We start from the raw sequence: 17,126 nt of genomic DNA on the forward strand, positions 1-17,126 counted from the left end.
TTGTAACAGGCAGCTAGTGCTGAAGGTGGCAACTGTTGCACCAATTGCCGTGCTTTCATGCCATTTTATCAGAGCCTGCCTCTGCCGAATAGAAACAGGAAGTAGAGTAGACGAAGCAAGCTGTGAAATCCACAGGACTATCTGGCTGCAGTAGATTTAGCTTGTCTGGCTGTGATGAAAATGGGACTTGTATAAAGGGCACACAGCAGGAGGGCAGATCAGCACCTTTCATAATCAGTATTACTCCATGAAGGATTTGAGCGATGTCAGAGGTGCCGGCAGGTTTTGGCCTTTGTGCAGAGAGGATGTGTATCCTGCTCAGGTGGTGGTAGAAACAACGTGTGCAGAAGCCTTTGGATTAAATGTTTAATGTACCGTAAATGTATGACTTTTTTATTTTTACACAATTATCAGACGATCACTGCTCATCTCAGTGAAATAATTCCTCGAAGGCTAAATTAAAAATCAGGCTTACGTCAGTCAGTCAGAAAGGCAGTTCACACATTTGACAGTTACATGTCTTAGGGAACTGAAACTGAATACTGTCTTTAGGTTTGAATACCTCGATGCTCGGGTCAGTGAGGCTGAGCAACCAGAGTGAGGCTCTCTGGTGTCTCTTTAGACCGGCGTGGTGCTCAGAGGATTCATTTCTGTGGACTGATATGTCTGCCGCCGCCGACCGCCCTCCATAAATAAGCCTCTCCAGCTCCTCCCTGTGGATAAAGGAGGAAATGTTACTCGACATGGATTACTTTCCTGTCACAGAGGAATGCTTAAAAAGCATTTTCTAATCGAAAAGCTTTTGAGCCTGAGTTCCTGTTTCTGCACCTCTGTCCGGCAGGGGGTTCGCAGCAGGCTGCTGGGCACGATCACAACATCCGGGATCCTCATTGATTTTGCCCAGGTTGATGTTCCATTTGTTCCAGTTGACTTCCTCCACTCTGAGACGACAAGAGGACACATGCTCCAATTACTGTATGCTGTGTGATGCATCAATCAGCTGTCAGAGAAGGCAAATTAGTGGAGAACCCATTGTGCTGCGCATCAATCGATGCTGCTCACAGCTGCATCATTTGTTGAATCTTCAAGCCTACACCTTTTGTATCTTCTTTATGATTATAACTTGCTAAACCTTGATTTTCTTTCGCTGCTCAGAGGAACAGCCAGTAGAGGCGGAACAGTTTTGGTGCATGCGGAAACTACTCAACATAAAAATCTGAGGGTTGATTTTGTAATATACCAGACCCTGCCTCACAACCACGACTGACCATACCAGCCACAAATGTAGGTCAGATAACTATTAAACCTCCTTCCTACCACCAGGAAACCCTCCTATACAAACCCTCCAAGACTCGCATTATGGATACACTCAGATTTAGTGTCTTACCTAGCACAACTTGGCACAATAGGGGACCACTACTGAGCAGTAGATAATAGCAAATACAAAAATCACTACTGGGAATGTATTCTACCATCACAAACATGGCAAACATGCTCTTTCCTCCAGCCCTGTATTAACCTGCTAGAGAGTACTGACCATATATCCTGTTGGCAGGTTTCATATGCTCGCTTCACTATATTTTGCTCACAGTTCCAGAAACCGACTAGTATCGTTACACTTGAAGTTAATGTTAGCATTTAGCATGCTAACCTGCTCACAATGACAATGACAACATGCAGAGTTGTAGCAGGTGTAATGTTTATAGTATTCTCCATCTTAGTTTAGCATGTTAGTGTGGTGGTGGAGGAACTGAACACATTGAAGCTGAGGATGATGGGAATTAGTTTTGCAGGTATTAGGTCATGAACCAAATAATTGGGCAGAACATTTTTATGTTATGATGGCGCTGGATGAAAAATGAATGGATCTGTTATTACAATTCATCCTGAGGGTAAGATGAATGTCAGGACCAAATGTCATGGCAATCCCTCTGTCTAGACTAAAGTAATCTCAATAAACAGAGATCTGTATATACATTCTTAATACTTTAAACAATTACGAGGAAGTCTCGGCCCAGATATTCACAGGCTACAAAGGAACCCCCGAAATATTGTCCGTTGACCCCAGAAGTGAAATCCTCGTCAGGCCAATAGCGAATGGGCTCCTAGATTAGACCAAAGTGGTGGACCGGCCGACAGACCAATTGCCATCCATAGTATATAGCCATGTATTTTAGTGGTGCATACTAAAAAGTAATCATATTACCACAAAGTCATTGCCACACAGCGATGGGGCCTTTGGTTCCTTCTCTATGATGGGGCAAGGACATTTATTATGGAAGTCTTGTGTGTGTCATCCAGTACTTTCATATACATCTATTGATGAAGCCTCTGGATGTTAGTCACTGATTGTATTGTCACTGAACTGAAATCAACAAACCTAAAACAGCGGCGATGGTCATCTTCGAGAGCAGTGCCGAGGTTCTTCTTCACCCCGCAGCGAAACCTCCTCCTCAGACAGCAAGACAGCCTTTTCTCCATGTCCAGGATAGTGATCGCTCTCTGAAAACATTCACAGCACTCCATCAAATCACAGCTGCCTGGAACAAACAGTATTCCCTCAACCACAGAGCTCTCCTGCACACCCCACCTGTAGCTTCCAGATGCTGGTGCTCTCCATGGTGGTCCTCTCCACGGTGCGGTTCATGAGGGCGATGAGCATGTTGAGCAGCAGGATGTAGGTGAGAATGATGTAGCCGATGAGGAGCACGTAGAAGACCACCTTGCTGTCGTGGTCCTGGACGAACTCCATGTCGCCCATGCCGATAGTAAACTTGAAGAGCTGCAGCGTGGTGTAGGAGATGCTACTGAAGGACAGTTTTGTACAATCCTGAAGGGGAACGGGAGAAAAGATTCGCTGCTTCGGTGCTACAGTGACGTTGTACGCAGGCTCTACGAGCAGGGTGACCACCGCTGTGACAGGACATAGGAAACAGGTTACATACAGCACATCCTCCAATTAGGGCACATTGACTATAGCTATGATACAAGTTTAGGTAGCACTTTCTATGAAGCCCATGTCTATAATGCAATAAAAGCATACTTATATTGCGTCATAATTTGCTTATAGCAATTATAGTTATAAGCCTTCATAAATATTCGTAATTTACACATTTTTAACAATAATCATAACACATTATAAAGCATTTTATAATGCAATGAAATTCCTGAGGTATAGGCAGATACAATACATTACAAGCTGGTTATAAGTCACTATAAGTGTTTTAAATGAAAAATATATAAGTATATTATTGTCTGGTATGAACTGCTATATTATAATGTATTATAAAAAGATTATAATGTATTATATTATATTACAACTATGGGAATTATACAAACAACAAAACGTTTCTAAGTCAGTTACCAGCAATTATGAAGTATTACAATACTTAACTTTATAAGTCATTATAAAATAAAATAAAAAGAAGATTATAACACATTATGTTCATAATGCTTTATAGACATAGATGTCATAGAGAGTGTTCCTCAAGTTTATATCTCAAAATGCCCTTTATTTGTTTAGGAAAGTAATAAATCTTTTGCTACTTAATTAAAGCTAAGTGAAAAAACTATGAAGTAAAAATCCTGATTATTTTACCTTGTGAGTTATATTTTCAGGTCAGAAAGCATTTTAAGGGAGTGGCAGAAGTACCTGCTGAAAATCCAATTAGGAAGACGATGTAGACAAGAAGAAAGCGCAGGATATCACAGATGATCATCTACGAAGAAGAAAAGGAACAAAGGGCTTCAGGGATCGTTCACTGTGACGTTCACGTGATGCAGAGCTTCCTGTGTGGACTACCTTCTGTATCATGATGCTGTAGATGCCCATGTGCCTGTCGCCCCTGGAGAAGTAGAGTATGTTCACCCAGCTGAGAGCAAGACACAGCACCAGGAAGCTGAGGTACTGCTCCTGCCCGAACAGATACAGCCCGGCTGTGACCAGGAAGAGGACGCCCTGCACAAAACTATCAACAGCAGAGTGTTTACAGTGTTACAGCTTTGTGATTACACATTACAACAATGCAAATAGGTGCTGTAAAACACAAGGCTACAGTGGGGTTTTACTGATATTTTACTATATAGTATGTGTACAAAAACAAAATGACATATTTGAGAGGAAGAATCCATCCCCAGATCATCCTAAACTGATACAAGTCACCAGTCTGTGCAGTCCAATAAAATAAAAAGTTGTTTGGTGATGAAGGGTTGTAAATTAAGAGAACACATTTAATATGAATATTTTAGATTACACAGTGCCTATAAAAAAGTGTCCTCCTGTGAAAGTTTTCTTGTTTAATTATCTGCCTCAATTGTAAGCCTGTGTGGAGATCATGTATTCGGTCGTGTGTGTCGAACCTCTGATTGAAGAGGAACGATGCGGATTATGTCCTGGCTGTGGAACAACGGACCAACTCTTCACTCTCGCAAGGATCCTGGAGGGGGCCTGGGAGTACGGCCATCACTACATGTGTTTTGTGGATCTGGAGAAGATGTATGACCGGGTCCCCCGGGTGATACTGTGGGAGGTGCTGCGGGAGTATGGGGTGAAAGGGTCACTTCTGAGGGCCATCCAATCCCTGTACGCCTAAAGCGAGAGTTGTGTCCGGATACTTGGCAGTAAGTCGGACTCGTTCCCAGTGAATGTTGGCCTCCGACAGGGCTGCACTTTATCACCAATCCTGTTTGTAATTTTCATGGACAGGATATCGAGGCGTAGTCGTGGAGAAGAGGGGTTGCAGTTCAGTGGCCTGAGGATCTCATCACTGCTCTTTGCAGATGATGTGGTCCTGTTGGCGTCATCGGTCTGTAACCTTCAACAGTCACTGGATCGGTTCGCAGCCGAGTGTGAAGCGGTTGGGATGAGGATCAGCACCTCAAAATCTGAGGCCATGGCTCTCAGCAGGAAACCGGTGGATTGCCTACTCCGGGTAGGGAATATAGCCCTTACCCTAAGTGAAGGAGTTCAAGTACCTTGGGGTCTTGTTCGCGAATGAGGGGACGATGGAGCGAGAGATTGGCCGGAGAATCGGAGCAGCGGGGGCGGTATTACAGTCACTTTACCGCACCGTTGTGACGAAAAGAGAGCTGAGCCAGAAGGCAAAGTTCTCGATCTTCCAGGCGATCTTCGTTCCTACCCTCACCTATGGTCATGAAGGCTGGGTCATGACCGAAAGAACGAGATCACGGGTACAAGCGGCCAAAATGGGTTTTCTCAGACGGGTGGCTGGCGTCTCCCTTAGAGATAGGGTGAGAAGCTCAGCCATCCATGAGAGACTCGGAGTAGAGCCGCTGCTCCTTTACGTTGAAAGGAGCCAGTTGAGGTGGTTCGAGCATCTAGTAAGGATTCCACCTGGGCGCCTCCATAGGGAGGTGTTCCAGGCACATCCAGCTGGGAAGAGACCCCGGGGAAGACCCAGGACTCGGTGGAGAGATTATATCTCCTCACTGGCCTGGGAATGCCTAGGAATCCCCCAGTTGGAGCTGGCGGATGTGGCCTGGAGAAGGGAAGATTGGGGTTCCTTACTGGAGCTGCTGCCCCCGCGACCCGACCCCTGATAAACGGTAGATAATGGATGGATGGTCGTGTGTGTGTGTTTATCTGTCTGTCTATCTGCAGCTAATCTCACATCTACTGAACCCATCAGCCTAAAATCTTAAGTGCACATTTATGACTGTATGCTCGTTGTGTACAGCCATTGACTGCTCACTCCTCACTCCTATTAACCGACCATTAGGTGCCGCAAATTATCATCAACTGCCTCCGTAGCAAAAGGCATTTCTGGCAAAACAAGCCTTACTGTGTACTTGCTGTGTACATGTGTGATGATAAAAAAAAGAGGATTCAAAATCCTCCATTTCCACATAACTTGTTTGTTTACAAGAAAACTTCACAGGTTACCTTTAAATTTTACCACATCTGGGAGATAAGCATCTCTACTTACAAAAGAATCTCATAATATCCATCAATCAGCAATGTCTGCACCTTCGGCCGTTTCCTCTTCATGTCCATGATCTAGGGATTTATATTTTTGATCAATCACATAATGCAACACAACTTGCACAATGTTGTGTTATGCATTGGATTTGGATTTAAAACATGTGGTCGACTACATACCCCTATGAGAAAGAAATAGCAGTTTGCCAGCGCTGTCAGTAGCTGGCCTGAAACATACAGGTACCCCATTGTGGTGTGTTTGAGGGGAAACGGTGGCTGTGGAGCAAAACAGAATCACAAGTAACATCAGCTCAGGTCTGTCTAGGATGGCTACACAGATCACAGAGTTTGTAGCAGCCAGCTCACCGTTTTAAGTTGCTTATTGTAGGCTACAACAGTAAAGATGACCAGGTACAGGATGTAGACCAGAAGGTTGAGAAAAAACATTCGACCTGCAAACTTCTTCCACTTCTCCTCCAGCAGATGGCTCAGAGGTTCCATCTGGAGCATCTCGTGGCGGTTCTGTGAGTAGACAGATGTTTGAGTACAGAATAACGACAGACAGCGGCTGCTCTGACTGGAGCTCATGATGCTGGGACTCACAGGAATGTCACTACCGTACACCAGTATCTCCACCACTGAGTTGTCCTCGTACGAGTCCACCGAGGCCAGGTCGTACAGGGAGCTTTGGACGGGGCCGTAAACCCACTCAGTGAATTTACGGGACAAATGTTTGATGTTACTCTCTTGGAATTCCCTCTTTAGGATGTGGGAAAAAAGCTGCAGACGAATGAAAGTAAAGTCAGATCAAAATAGTGTCTGAGAATGTTCAATCACACTCATCCAGGTGGTACAACATCGAGACTGAAATCATTGACTTTTCTATGACTCTACCGTAGCCTACAAGTCTGAAGAACCCAATATAGAGCTGCAGGAATCCTAAAACCTGGACATGTGTCAGGATGTTTGCACTTCCGGTTGCCTTGTTTTGAAGTCAAGGTTTTTTGGGGATGTTTTTTGGTTAGATTACTGAAATAAGGTATTTGGTAAACACAAGTTTAGGATATATTCACGTTTTGTTCTACGACATAAAATATGTCAGTAAATACCCCACTCGTGATGGTGGTGACGTAGTTTGTTGTATATTGTTTATTTTCTGTAACAATCCAAAATCAAATGTAAAAATCCCATTGGCTTTTTGTCAGGGGAACCAGGGCGATGCTAACTTCCGGGTTGGACTACAAACTAACATTATCCCTGCAGCACTTTATACAGAAGCTTACAGATACTGCCAAAACAATTCTGCTGTGTCTGTAGTGACTCTTCAATAGTGTTTACCCCGATCTTGCCAGTCTTGGCAGCCATTTTGAGAGGCGTCAGCCCCTTGAGGTTTTCGATGTCCTCCAGCTTCAGTTTGGGGTGCAGTTGGGCAGTGGTCTTGAGGATGCGGTCATACATTTTAGTAACAAACTCTGTGTTATCCTTGGAGTTGTCAGCCACCACCACCAGTGCGTGCAGTACAGTGTTGCCCTGAAAGTCCGCCAGCCTAGCATCGACTCGCTGGTACTCGCTCTTCATGAGGAAGTCCACCACGTCAGGCTGGTTGGTGCAGGCTGCGAGAGACAGAGGCAGCTCACCTGAGGACAACACAGAGAGAGATGCCGTTCAGTTCACGCTTTTCTTCCTGTAGGTTATAACTGATTTAAATGCATCTCAGTCTGAATGTGTAACTTGTGCCTACATTTTTTATTTTTTTATTTAGCCTTTATTTATACAGGTAAAGAAATCTCGTTGAGACACAGGGTCTCATTTTCAAGAGAGACCTGATCAAATGGCAACAGCACCATACAAGTTATAGACTTACAGGACACTAAACACAGAGGCAACAGTCAAATAAAACTTCATAAAAAAAATCATAAAAGTGCATTTTCAATGACAAGAACAAACACCGACAGCTGATTTCTCTAGATTTTTTTTAATGAGTTTAAAATGTCCCAGGGGTATCAAGCTGGACAGCTTAAGTTCCTGCTGAAGCATGTTCCAGGTTGAGGGGGCCGAGTATGATAAGGCCTTTTTTCTAAGTTCTGTGCGAATTGAGGGGACTGACAGAGTGATGTAGTTTTGAGATCGTAACCCATAGCTGTACTGTTTGTGTGATATGTAAGTGGATATGTAGATGAGCAGCAGTCCAAGCAAAGATGTGTAGATGAATTTGTACCAGTGAAGAGATCTGCACATTGATAGTGATGTCCAGATGACTAGAGAGTACAGTGTGCAATGGTGTGTGAGAGGTTTACAGTTGTGAACCTCAGAGCCCCATGATACACAGCGTCCAGCAGATGAAGGGAGTGAGCTGAGGCGTTCATGTAAACAACATCCCCATAGTCCAAGAGCGGCAAAAATGTGGCAGCTACAAGCCGTTTTCTAGCACTGGTGGAGAAGCAGGCCTTGTTTCTAAAAAAGAAGCACAGTTTTCATTTCAGATTCCTTAAAAGATTGTCAATATGGTGTTTGAAGCAGAGGTTGTCATCAATAGTGATGCCTAAGTATTTGTAGGTGTTGACAATTTCAATGGGGGTACCCTGTGCAGACATGATGCAGGGAAGAACAGCTGGTACCCTTTTCTTATTGGAAAAGAACATGACCTTTGTCTGCATTTAATACCAACCTGAGATGGAATAGGTGCGACTGAATAATGTTAAAAGCAGACTACAGACGTTCAAATGCAACGGCAACAGTGCTAGAACAACAGTACACAACAGTATCGTCGGCATAAAGATGTACAGAGTCATCAATATTTTGACACATATCATTTACATAAATTGTAAAAATGTGGGTTCTAAGACCGAACCTTAAGGAACACCTCTGGTGACATTAAGAAAGCTGGAGGAGAGACCGCTGAATTGTACACATTGCTTACGATTTGAAAGGTAGTTTGAAAACCAACCAACAGTTTGGTCAGACAGGCCTATATCTGATAACTTCTGGCATAAAATGCCATGGTCCACAGTATCAAATGCCTTGGATAAATCTATAAAAAGAGCAGTACCGTAACTCTTTGCGTCCAAGCCTTCAACAATATAATTCACTACTTTCAAAGCAGCCGTTAATGTACTATGCTGCTTCCTAAAGCCCGACTGGTGAGGAGATAGAATGTTGTTCAAGCTTAAGTATTCTTTGATTTGATCATTCACCATCCTTTCAAGTACTTTAGCTAAAATAGAGAGCTTGAAAATTGGTCTGTAATTATTCATCACTGTGGGGTCACCACCTTTCAATAGGGGGAGAACATAGGCAGTTTTCCAAACATCTGGAATGACATTGTTTTTTATAGAGAGATTAAAAACATGAGACACTGGTTCGGCTATAATATCTGCAGCTAGACGTAAGAGATAAGGGGGGAGATTGTCTGGGCCTACGGATTTTTTGGGGTCTAGGGGGGCTTACAAACCTCCCCAGCAGAGAAGTTTGGCTACGAGAGGCATGACTGGTAGGAAAGGAGGGGGGTGATTTACCAAAAGATAAAGTGTCAAACAAGGAACTGGAAGCAATAAAATGTTTGTTAAAACAATTAAGCATCTTGGACTTATTTGACACAGGGGTGGAGTCAACAACAATGTTAGGAGGCAGCTCTAAGGAGCAAGAGCTGGCAGAGAGAGAATTGATGGTTTTCCAAAATCTCCTAGGATCGGTTAAACTGTCTGTGGTCTGGGATAAGTAAACATCACTTTTGGCTTTTTTAATGGAAGCAGTACAGCGATTACGCAGTTGACGAAAAATAAGCCAGTCAGCCTCAGAACCAGACTTCCTCCCAGCAGCCAGATCAGGAGTGAACCAGGGGGTATCACGGCCCTTCACCCTGAACCGGCAAAATGGAGCATATTTAAAAAATAACTAAAGCTGTCATAGAAATAACTCCAGGCATGATCAACATCACCAATCAATAAAATACGATCCCATTTAAAATGAACTAAGTCATGAAAAAAGGCATGCTCTATAAAGTGCTTAAGATTTGTTTTCAGGACAACACAGGGCTTAGTAAGGGGGATTTTGGTATCCCGAATAGCACCAACTAAAAGGTGGTCATTTTGCAAAGCAATAAGAGATGATTTCTTTAGACACCTGGTGTTAAGACGTGTGGGACTTTCAATGACTTGTGTGAAGTTGAGAGACAGACAATGAGCTTTAAAATCATCAGATACTGGTGAAAGCCAGTCCCAGTTAAAATCACCTACCAGAATGATTTCCTTAAAATGTAGTTGAGATAAAATCTGCATTAGCGAAGATAATGTGTCATTGGTAGCAGAAGGGGGCCTATAGCAACCAACAACAGTTAAAAACTGACCACCAGATAAATCGATGCTTAGTGCTAGGATTTCAAACAGCTTGATAGCAGATTTGGAGAGGATGACCTGAGCAGCAAGATTAGATTTCACATAAATCGCCACGCCACCGCCTTTTCTGGGGTGGTCCGAACGATAAATATTGAAGCCATCAAATGCGACATCTTTATCCACTTTTTTCTTCGAAAGCCAGGTCTCAGAAACAATAATTAAATCAGCACCAGTTGACTCAGACCAAATTCGCAAAATATCCATTTTGGGAAGCAAGCTGCGAGCATTTATATGGATGATGTGTAACCCAGACATGATCTTAAAGTCCGCCGGGGTATTACATGTTAATAAAGGACCAGGGTTAGGCTGAATACCAGACAGAAGTAAAAGCAACATAATTAGGCACTTCTGCTTGAATTTCGTTACAGTCGGGAGACTAGAAGAGTTAGAAGACTTAGTATTCTGACATAGGGCATCTGTAGAGTTCACCACGGTCAAGGCACCAGGGAAAAAAACAGATCTCGTGAACCCACCATCCATCCAATCCATCCAAGTACAACCATGCCCTCTCACAGCAGAGCTGTGAGACTCTTTTATGACCCTTCTTGTCATATGGGACTCATGATAGCAGACAGTTCCCCCTCCACTCAAATTTAGTTTTGCTTATTGTTACTAGTTTGACCTACACCTGATGTATGTGAGTTTCACACGAGAGTATTGTTTTAACTGTGAAAGATCAAGTTTTGTGTTAAAGTAATTATGTTTGTTACGTAACTTAAGTTACGTGTGTGATGTAAGTTACAGTTACGTGCTTAAGTTAAAATAAGTCAACATGTTGTTTGAGCCATCTATCCACCCCGACCTCCTTCATATGGGCCTATGGGAACTTTGATGCAAAACGTATTTGTCATACGTCAAAAACAAATGTAATCTGGGAGAAAATACTTTTCCCTCAAAACATAATTGACATTACATTAAGTTAATTTAGCTGACGCTTGTGTCCAAAGCGACTTACAATAAGTGCAAACAATCATGAGGATACATGACATTGACAATGCAGTTTAGTTTTATGGGGACATCATTTTTAGGGAACCAGGCTGACCTTTGACTCAGAAAACAACTGCAAAACTTTTCTACAAATAACTTTGTAGATGATTTAACAGTATTATGGTGGTAAAACTTCTTTAAAAATAAATATTAGAGGAGTAACATGAAGGATTCAAGATGATGTACCCCAATTTAAACTTCTATAGACAGTATATATAGAACATTACATTTATAACACATACAATAGAACATTTAATTGACAAAGGTAACAGTCTCAATGCTAATTCAGTGGTACTGTACTGTCTTCTTAAATTAACATTAACCCTAGCCCATGTAAAATGTAAGATTTTAGGAAAATAAAAAATGTTACCAACTTAGAAATGTAGTAATAAAAATGTACTGCTTCATGTTATTGTCACAAGATGCTGTAAAAATATAGAAAGTCTCTAGCTCAGTAATAAAAGCAGTAATATGACTCATCTTGTCAATAGATGATCTTTGTGTGAGGCTGCAGAGGAGGGCGCCGCTCCCTGCTGCAGCATAGACTCACCAAAGTAGAAGTTGGGGCCATCGTGTGGCTGGAAGAATATTCCACAGGCTTTGGCATGGACATCTGCTCCTTTACTGACCAGCAGCTTCACATAGGGAATACTCCTCCTCTCAATGGCTATATGGAGAGCTGTCTGGCCTGTCAGTCACACAACAATACATATATTAGAAAATCAGGCACATTTCTTTACAATGTCTGAAATAATTATTCTCTCAGCAATTTTTGCTTCATACACATTTACCTTTGTAGTAGCTGTTGGTGTAGGCTGCATTCACAAACTCTTTAATGTCGCCCATCTTCTCTGAAATGTCGATTAATAGTTCCACCGTCTCGTTCTTGCCGTCCATGAGGTGTAGAAGAGCCTTCATCAGGGCGGTTTTACCGTAGGACTGATCTGCAGTTGTAACCGCACATTCAGGGAGATCACAAATAAACATAATACTACCACAAAGAGACACAAAACAACCCAGGAGACTCAAAAAAGACCACAAAGAGAGAACAAATGTCCACAAAAAGACACAAAGAGAGCACAAAACGACTTCAAACCTACACCAAACAAACGCACAAGAAACACAAAACCACAGAGAGATGTGTAACCACTACAAACAAACGCAAACCAACAACAAAAAAGAGGCAAAACAATTATAACGTCTGTGTGGCTTGTAGGAGAGGTGCTGAGGCCTTTTGTATGTCTGTGCCCAGGGGCCCATGAGGGAAGTAACACACAGGTGTTGCATTATGGGTCTCACGCTCACACTGAGAGTTGGAGAGTTTCTTCATGTTCTGGTGCAGGTACTGATGCAGGCCGTCAAGCTTTTGGACATCCCTGCTGGCCACCGCTTCAAACAACCTATCGATGTTAAACCTCTTGCTGTCTCTGTTCCCGCTGTGCTGCTCCACACCTCGAATCCCTCTATCAACAAAACACATTTTACAGACAACACGCTTACAAAAGATTCATGTGGGTCAGAACTTCAAGCAGCTCCACACTCCACATTAATCAACTCTGTGGGGCTTGATAATACACAGCACCTCCGGTATAATGAGTGTTACAAAAAGGCAGAGATCTCTTTATGTTTGCATGGTGAGGCTCACTTGTCAAAGTTGAGATTGAAACTGATTTTAGGTTTGGACTCCTCCATTTCCTCCTGGTAATCGGTGTCCATGGGAGCCTTGGGCGACTCCTGGCCCAAACCCAGGGCAGAAACCACACCCCCGTGCATTTTCGCTGCTCTCTGCAGCGCTTTCTCCTCCTCCGTCCTGTCATCTGTCTCCAGAGAGAAGCCAAACATCTGTGACTTCTCCATCTTCACCTCTTGCTCCGGTGCTCTGCATAGACACACAGCACAGGTGCACATCATTCAGACATCATTGGCTTCAACTAATTCTCTACCACAGATTTCCATTTAAATGTTTGAAATAATCAAATATTTATACAATATTGCAAAAGCTCACCATTGTAGATAATAAAGTGAAAGAGAAATGTGGGAAATAATTAGAAATTAACTTATCAGCAGATAGGTCAGCAGATATGGAATACTTAGTGAGTGGAAAATTTGAGACATCACAATCAAGTTACTGGAGGAAATGTTTTGGGAAAGCATGAGATGTTTCATTGCGTGTCATAAGTATGGGAAATATCACCTCTTAACAGCGACTAGTTGATGGAGAGGATGTTGAGAACAAGCAGCAAACTATACACACACATTCTTTACAAGAAATATTGAGGTCGAGAAAATCCTTGAAGTGTATTTTTGACTTAAAAGAACCACTGAAATATTTTGGGTATTAATCTACTGCAAAATATAAAACCGTCAAACATGCATCTCTTTAAGATATTACATGTGGAGCAGCCATGAAGCCAGTGATAAGGACATGGAAACAGTCAAACACACCAAAAACTAAATGTATTGTAAACAAACAAGTTATGTGGAAATGGAGGATTTTGAATCAGCACACACAGTGAAATTTAGAGCCTGCATTTAACCCATCTGTATTAGCAGCAGTGGCACCAGGTACCAGTCCACACTCCGTACGTCTGGTTCCTACGGCAAGTCCCTCAGTTCCCACAATCAATCAGAGATCATCTAAAAACAATTTACCCCAAAGATAGACTGCTTAAATAACTTATTATTTCAATCTAGGTCAATATTTGCAAGAACTACGTGCTGCTCCCCCATCACAATCCCCTTTCTCTTTCTTTTCTGCTGTTTGGTTTTGGCCTGTTTTGTGTCTTTTAGTACTGCTCAAGTAGTCGCACACACACCTTGTTTTGTTTTGATCATGAGCCAGGAGCAGTTGAGAGCAGGTTTGGGGTAAACAATGCAATACAACGTATTTGTCACAGTCTGCTCCAGTACTTCCTACCTCAGCTTTTCCACACCCCATCTCCTTCTCACAACACCAGCCAGCCACTTCCACCTCATCACCTCACCTTGGGCTCAGGCTGCTGCCAATTAATCAAGCCCTTATTTAAGCCTCTTCCAGTCACTCACTCAGTGCCAGATTGTTCCCTACTCATGTCAGATTTTTTTTTTTCATTTTGCATTAGGTCTCTGCATGTGTCCTGGGATTTACTGTACCGACCTATTCCAGTAAATAAACCTGTGTATCTACAATTTCTGGTTTCCTGTGTGTTGCATTTGGGTCCTTAAACTCCCTGTGACAGTGTTTACTGTAAATGCTTTAACATTAATGACTATGTGTTTGTGTCAGCTGGGTCTAAAAACATGTTCACCCCAGGGGATCTCCTCACCGTCCTTTAAGGGCACAGACATATTTTCAGACATGTGATGTGTCAGATTCAGTGACTAACAAAGAAGCATATTTAGAAGAAGATCTCCATGACAGCAGGACACGCATAACTTGATCTAGTAAACACTTATTTGCAGAATAATCATTCATACAGTTTATTCACAATCAGAATAAGCGAGTGAATGAAATGAAAATATTCCTACAATGTTCAGTTGATCACAAAAATAATCAACATAATTGTTTTATTTTTATCTAAATGATCTTTCTCAGGATAATAGGAACCTAACATTACATGGCTTTTTGTTCCCCTTTTTCAGTCATGAAATGGGGAATTAGTGGCTGAGTAGAAACTCTGTGACTCGATCATCACAAGGAGACAAAGGAGGGAAAAACAGAAGTAGGTACTGTCTTATTTTTTAGATCATTTAGTCGTATCACATCTGAATTTATCATACATTTGTTTTGTATCATTAATAATCAAATCTGTTCCATCTATCCATACCATTCTTTCACATATCTTCATAAATCAACCACAAAAATAAGCACTGTATCTTAAATGTCTACATGGCTGTATGTTCAAATGTACAAAATATATAATAACACATCACAACAACTTGTTATGAAAATGTAAATATGTACAAACAAAGAGGATTTCACTGATACAGATGTTTGACAATTTTCCTAAGGACCAGAAGAAATCTTCTGATTTAAAACTGGTAAACCACAACACATCATTTGACTCACCAGAAGTTAGTCTTCCTGCTCCAGATTGTCTTCTTGATTAAAATACAACATGATGTTTGAGTGAAAAACAAAACAACGCACAGTGGAGAGTCCTGCATAGATGTGGGAGTCCTATTGTTTTCCATGTTCGTATGATGCAAAGGTTGTGAGAGACAGCAGGAAGAAGCCAGAGGGAGATAATGTGACATGCCCTAGAGAATATCAAAGCACATTACTGGAACCCTGAGTGCTTATAAGGATGTTGTATTGACCATCTTAACTTAACTCATACTTAAGACAGCAAAAAATACCACAAAGGAAACGAAGAGTACCATAATGAGCTCATCAGAAAAGTTTAACTTTGGCTGTCAGTCAGAAACTTTTACATTTTATTTAAAGGTTATCCACTGGAGAAATTCTCAGTAAGAAAAGACCAGTGGCGCCTTAAAATCTCAAAATAACATAAATTAATAACTTACCCTTCTGAAATGCTGATTTTCTTACTCAGGTTTGTGCATGATATTTCTGAAGCGAGGTTCCTCTGTGTAGTCGCTGATGTGCTTCCTGTATGTCTTATGTGCCTCTTCGTTGTTTCACTTACATGGGGGGGGGTGTTTTCAGTGCTGCTGTGGTCCTGTGACTGTGTGGTTGCAGATATTTTTTGCCTACCAGCGTCAGCTGTAGGTCTGCATTCATGTAGAGCATTCATGTGATTTCCTTTCTTAAGATGACTTCCTTTTTCCACAGTTAAAGCGAGACACTACAGGCAAAAATCATAGTTTTTCATGCACATTTCAATTTTGTGAGATAGGGCTATTTTGCTTCTTTCAGACTAGTGGAAAGAAAATATCCAAAATACACATTTGGATGTAAAGTTTACTAACTTTAACTTTAACTAACTTTTATTTTCATCTGTAAATTCACCAAAAGTTAGCGTTACATAATGCCTCATTTGCATATTTAAACATAACATTTCAGAAACCTTGTAATACAAAAAAATATTTTCTTAATTTAAGTAATCAGCTGGGGAAGTTTCATGGTGATATATATTAGTTAATGTGTATATATATATATATATATATATATATATATATATATATATATATATATATAACTATTATATATATATATATATATATATATATATATATATGTACATTAACTAATATATATATCACCATGAAACTTCTCCAGTTGATTACTTAAATTAAGAAAATATTTTTTATATATATTTTAAGGAGGCGTTTGTTCAAATATCATTCACAGCCTGATTTATAGAACATTTTATTCCTAAAAACGTGGCAAAAATGATTTATGTTTTATTGCTGTTGACAGTATCTTCTGATTTATGAAAATAAATGTGATATAAAGCGTTATCTAAAATGCTCTCTGTAAAAACTTTTGACTCTAATGTCATCAAAGTGAAACAAGAACTTTGAACCTGGCTTTATCCAAGATTCAGATTTATGTGCCAGAAATGTCCATATCCAAGACAACAAATTGGCACATATTTAAAAAGATAATGCAACATTTGCATATTTAAACATAACATTTCAGAAAACGAGTAATGCAAAAAAATTGTTGTCTTAATGCAAGTAATCAACTGGGGAAGTTTCATGGTGATATTTATTAGATAGATGTTTTATCTTATTCACCTGTAGTGTCTCCTCTTAAACAGGGCTCAAAGGCCCTCACAGAGGTGGTTACCACTACAACAGGAAGTATTCCAAATGTTACCGAAATAGGCACAATACCAACTCAAACGTTATATCCAATATTG

At 41.2% G+C, this 17,126-nt stretch overlaps 1 protein-coding gene across 3 annotated transcripts; it reads right to left on the reverse strand.

The window, feature by feature from the left end:
• Positions 1–352: 352 nt before the first annotated feature.
• On the reverse strand, positions 353–15,985 carry trpv1 (transient receptor potential cation channel, subfamily V, member 1). 3 transcript variants are annotated; one of them, XM_029448884.1, is made up of 17 exons: positions 15,826–15,985; positions 15,368–15,558; positions 12,965–13,198; positions 12,625–12,782; positions 12,111–12,263; positions 11,870–12,007; positions 7,277–7,575; positions 6,542–6,718; positions 6,305–6,460; positions 6,119–6,214; positions 5,946–6,016; positions 3,803–3,968; positions 3,653–3,719; positions 2,591–2,913; positions 2,381–2,502; positions 829–941; positions 353–713 (listed from the first exon to the last, which is right to left on the reverse strand). In XM_029448884.1, exons 3-17 carry the CDS (start codon positions 13,174–13,176, stop codon positions 619–621), a joined length of 2,346 nt encoding a protein of 781 aa, XP_029304744.1. In that variant the 5' UTR covers positions 13,177–13,198; positions 15,368–15,558; positions 15,826–15,985; the 3' UTR covers positions 353–618. The 3 variants fall into 3 exon arrangements, with proteins under 3 accessions (XP_029304744.1, XP_029304743.1, XP_029304741.1); XM_029448883.1 differs by lacking the exon at positions 15,368–15,558 and having other exon boundaries at positions 15,826–15,983; XM_029448881.1 differs by lacking the exons at positions 15,368–15,558; positions 15,826–15,985 and adding an exon at positions 14,237–14,298.
• Positions 15,986–17,126: the final 1,141 nt, after the last annotated feature.

The sequence above is a fragment of the Cottoperca gobio genome, chromosome 14 (genome assembly GCF_900634415.1).
Source record: "Cottoperca gobio chromosome 14, fCotGob3.1, whole genome shotgun sequence".
Taxonomy (NCBI): domain Eukaryota; kingdom Metazoa; phylum Chordata; class Actinopteri; order Perciformes; family Bovichtidae; genus Cottoperca; species Cottoperca gobio.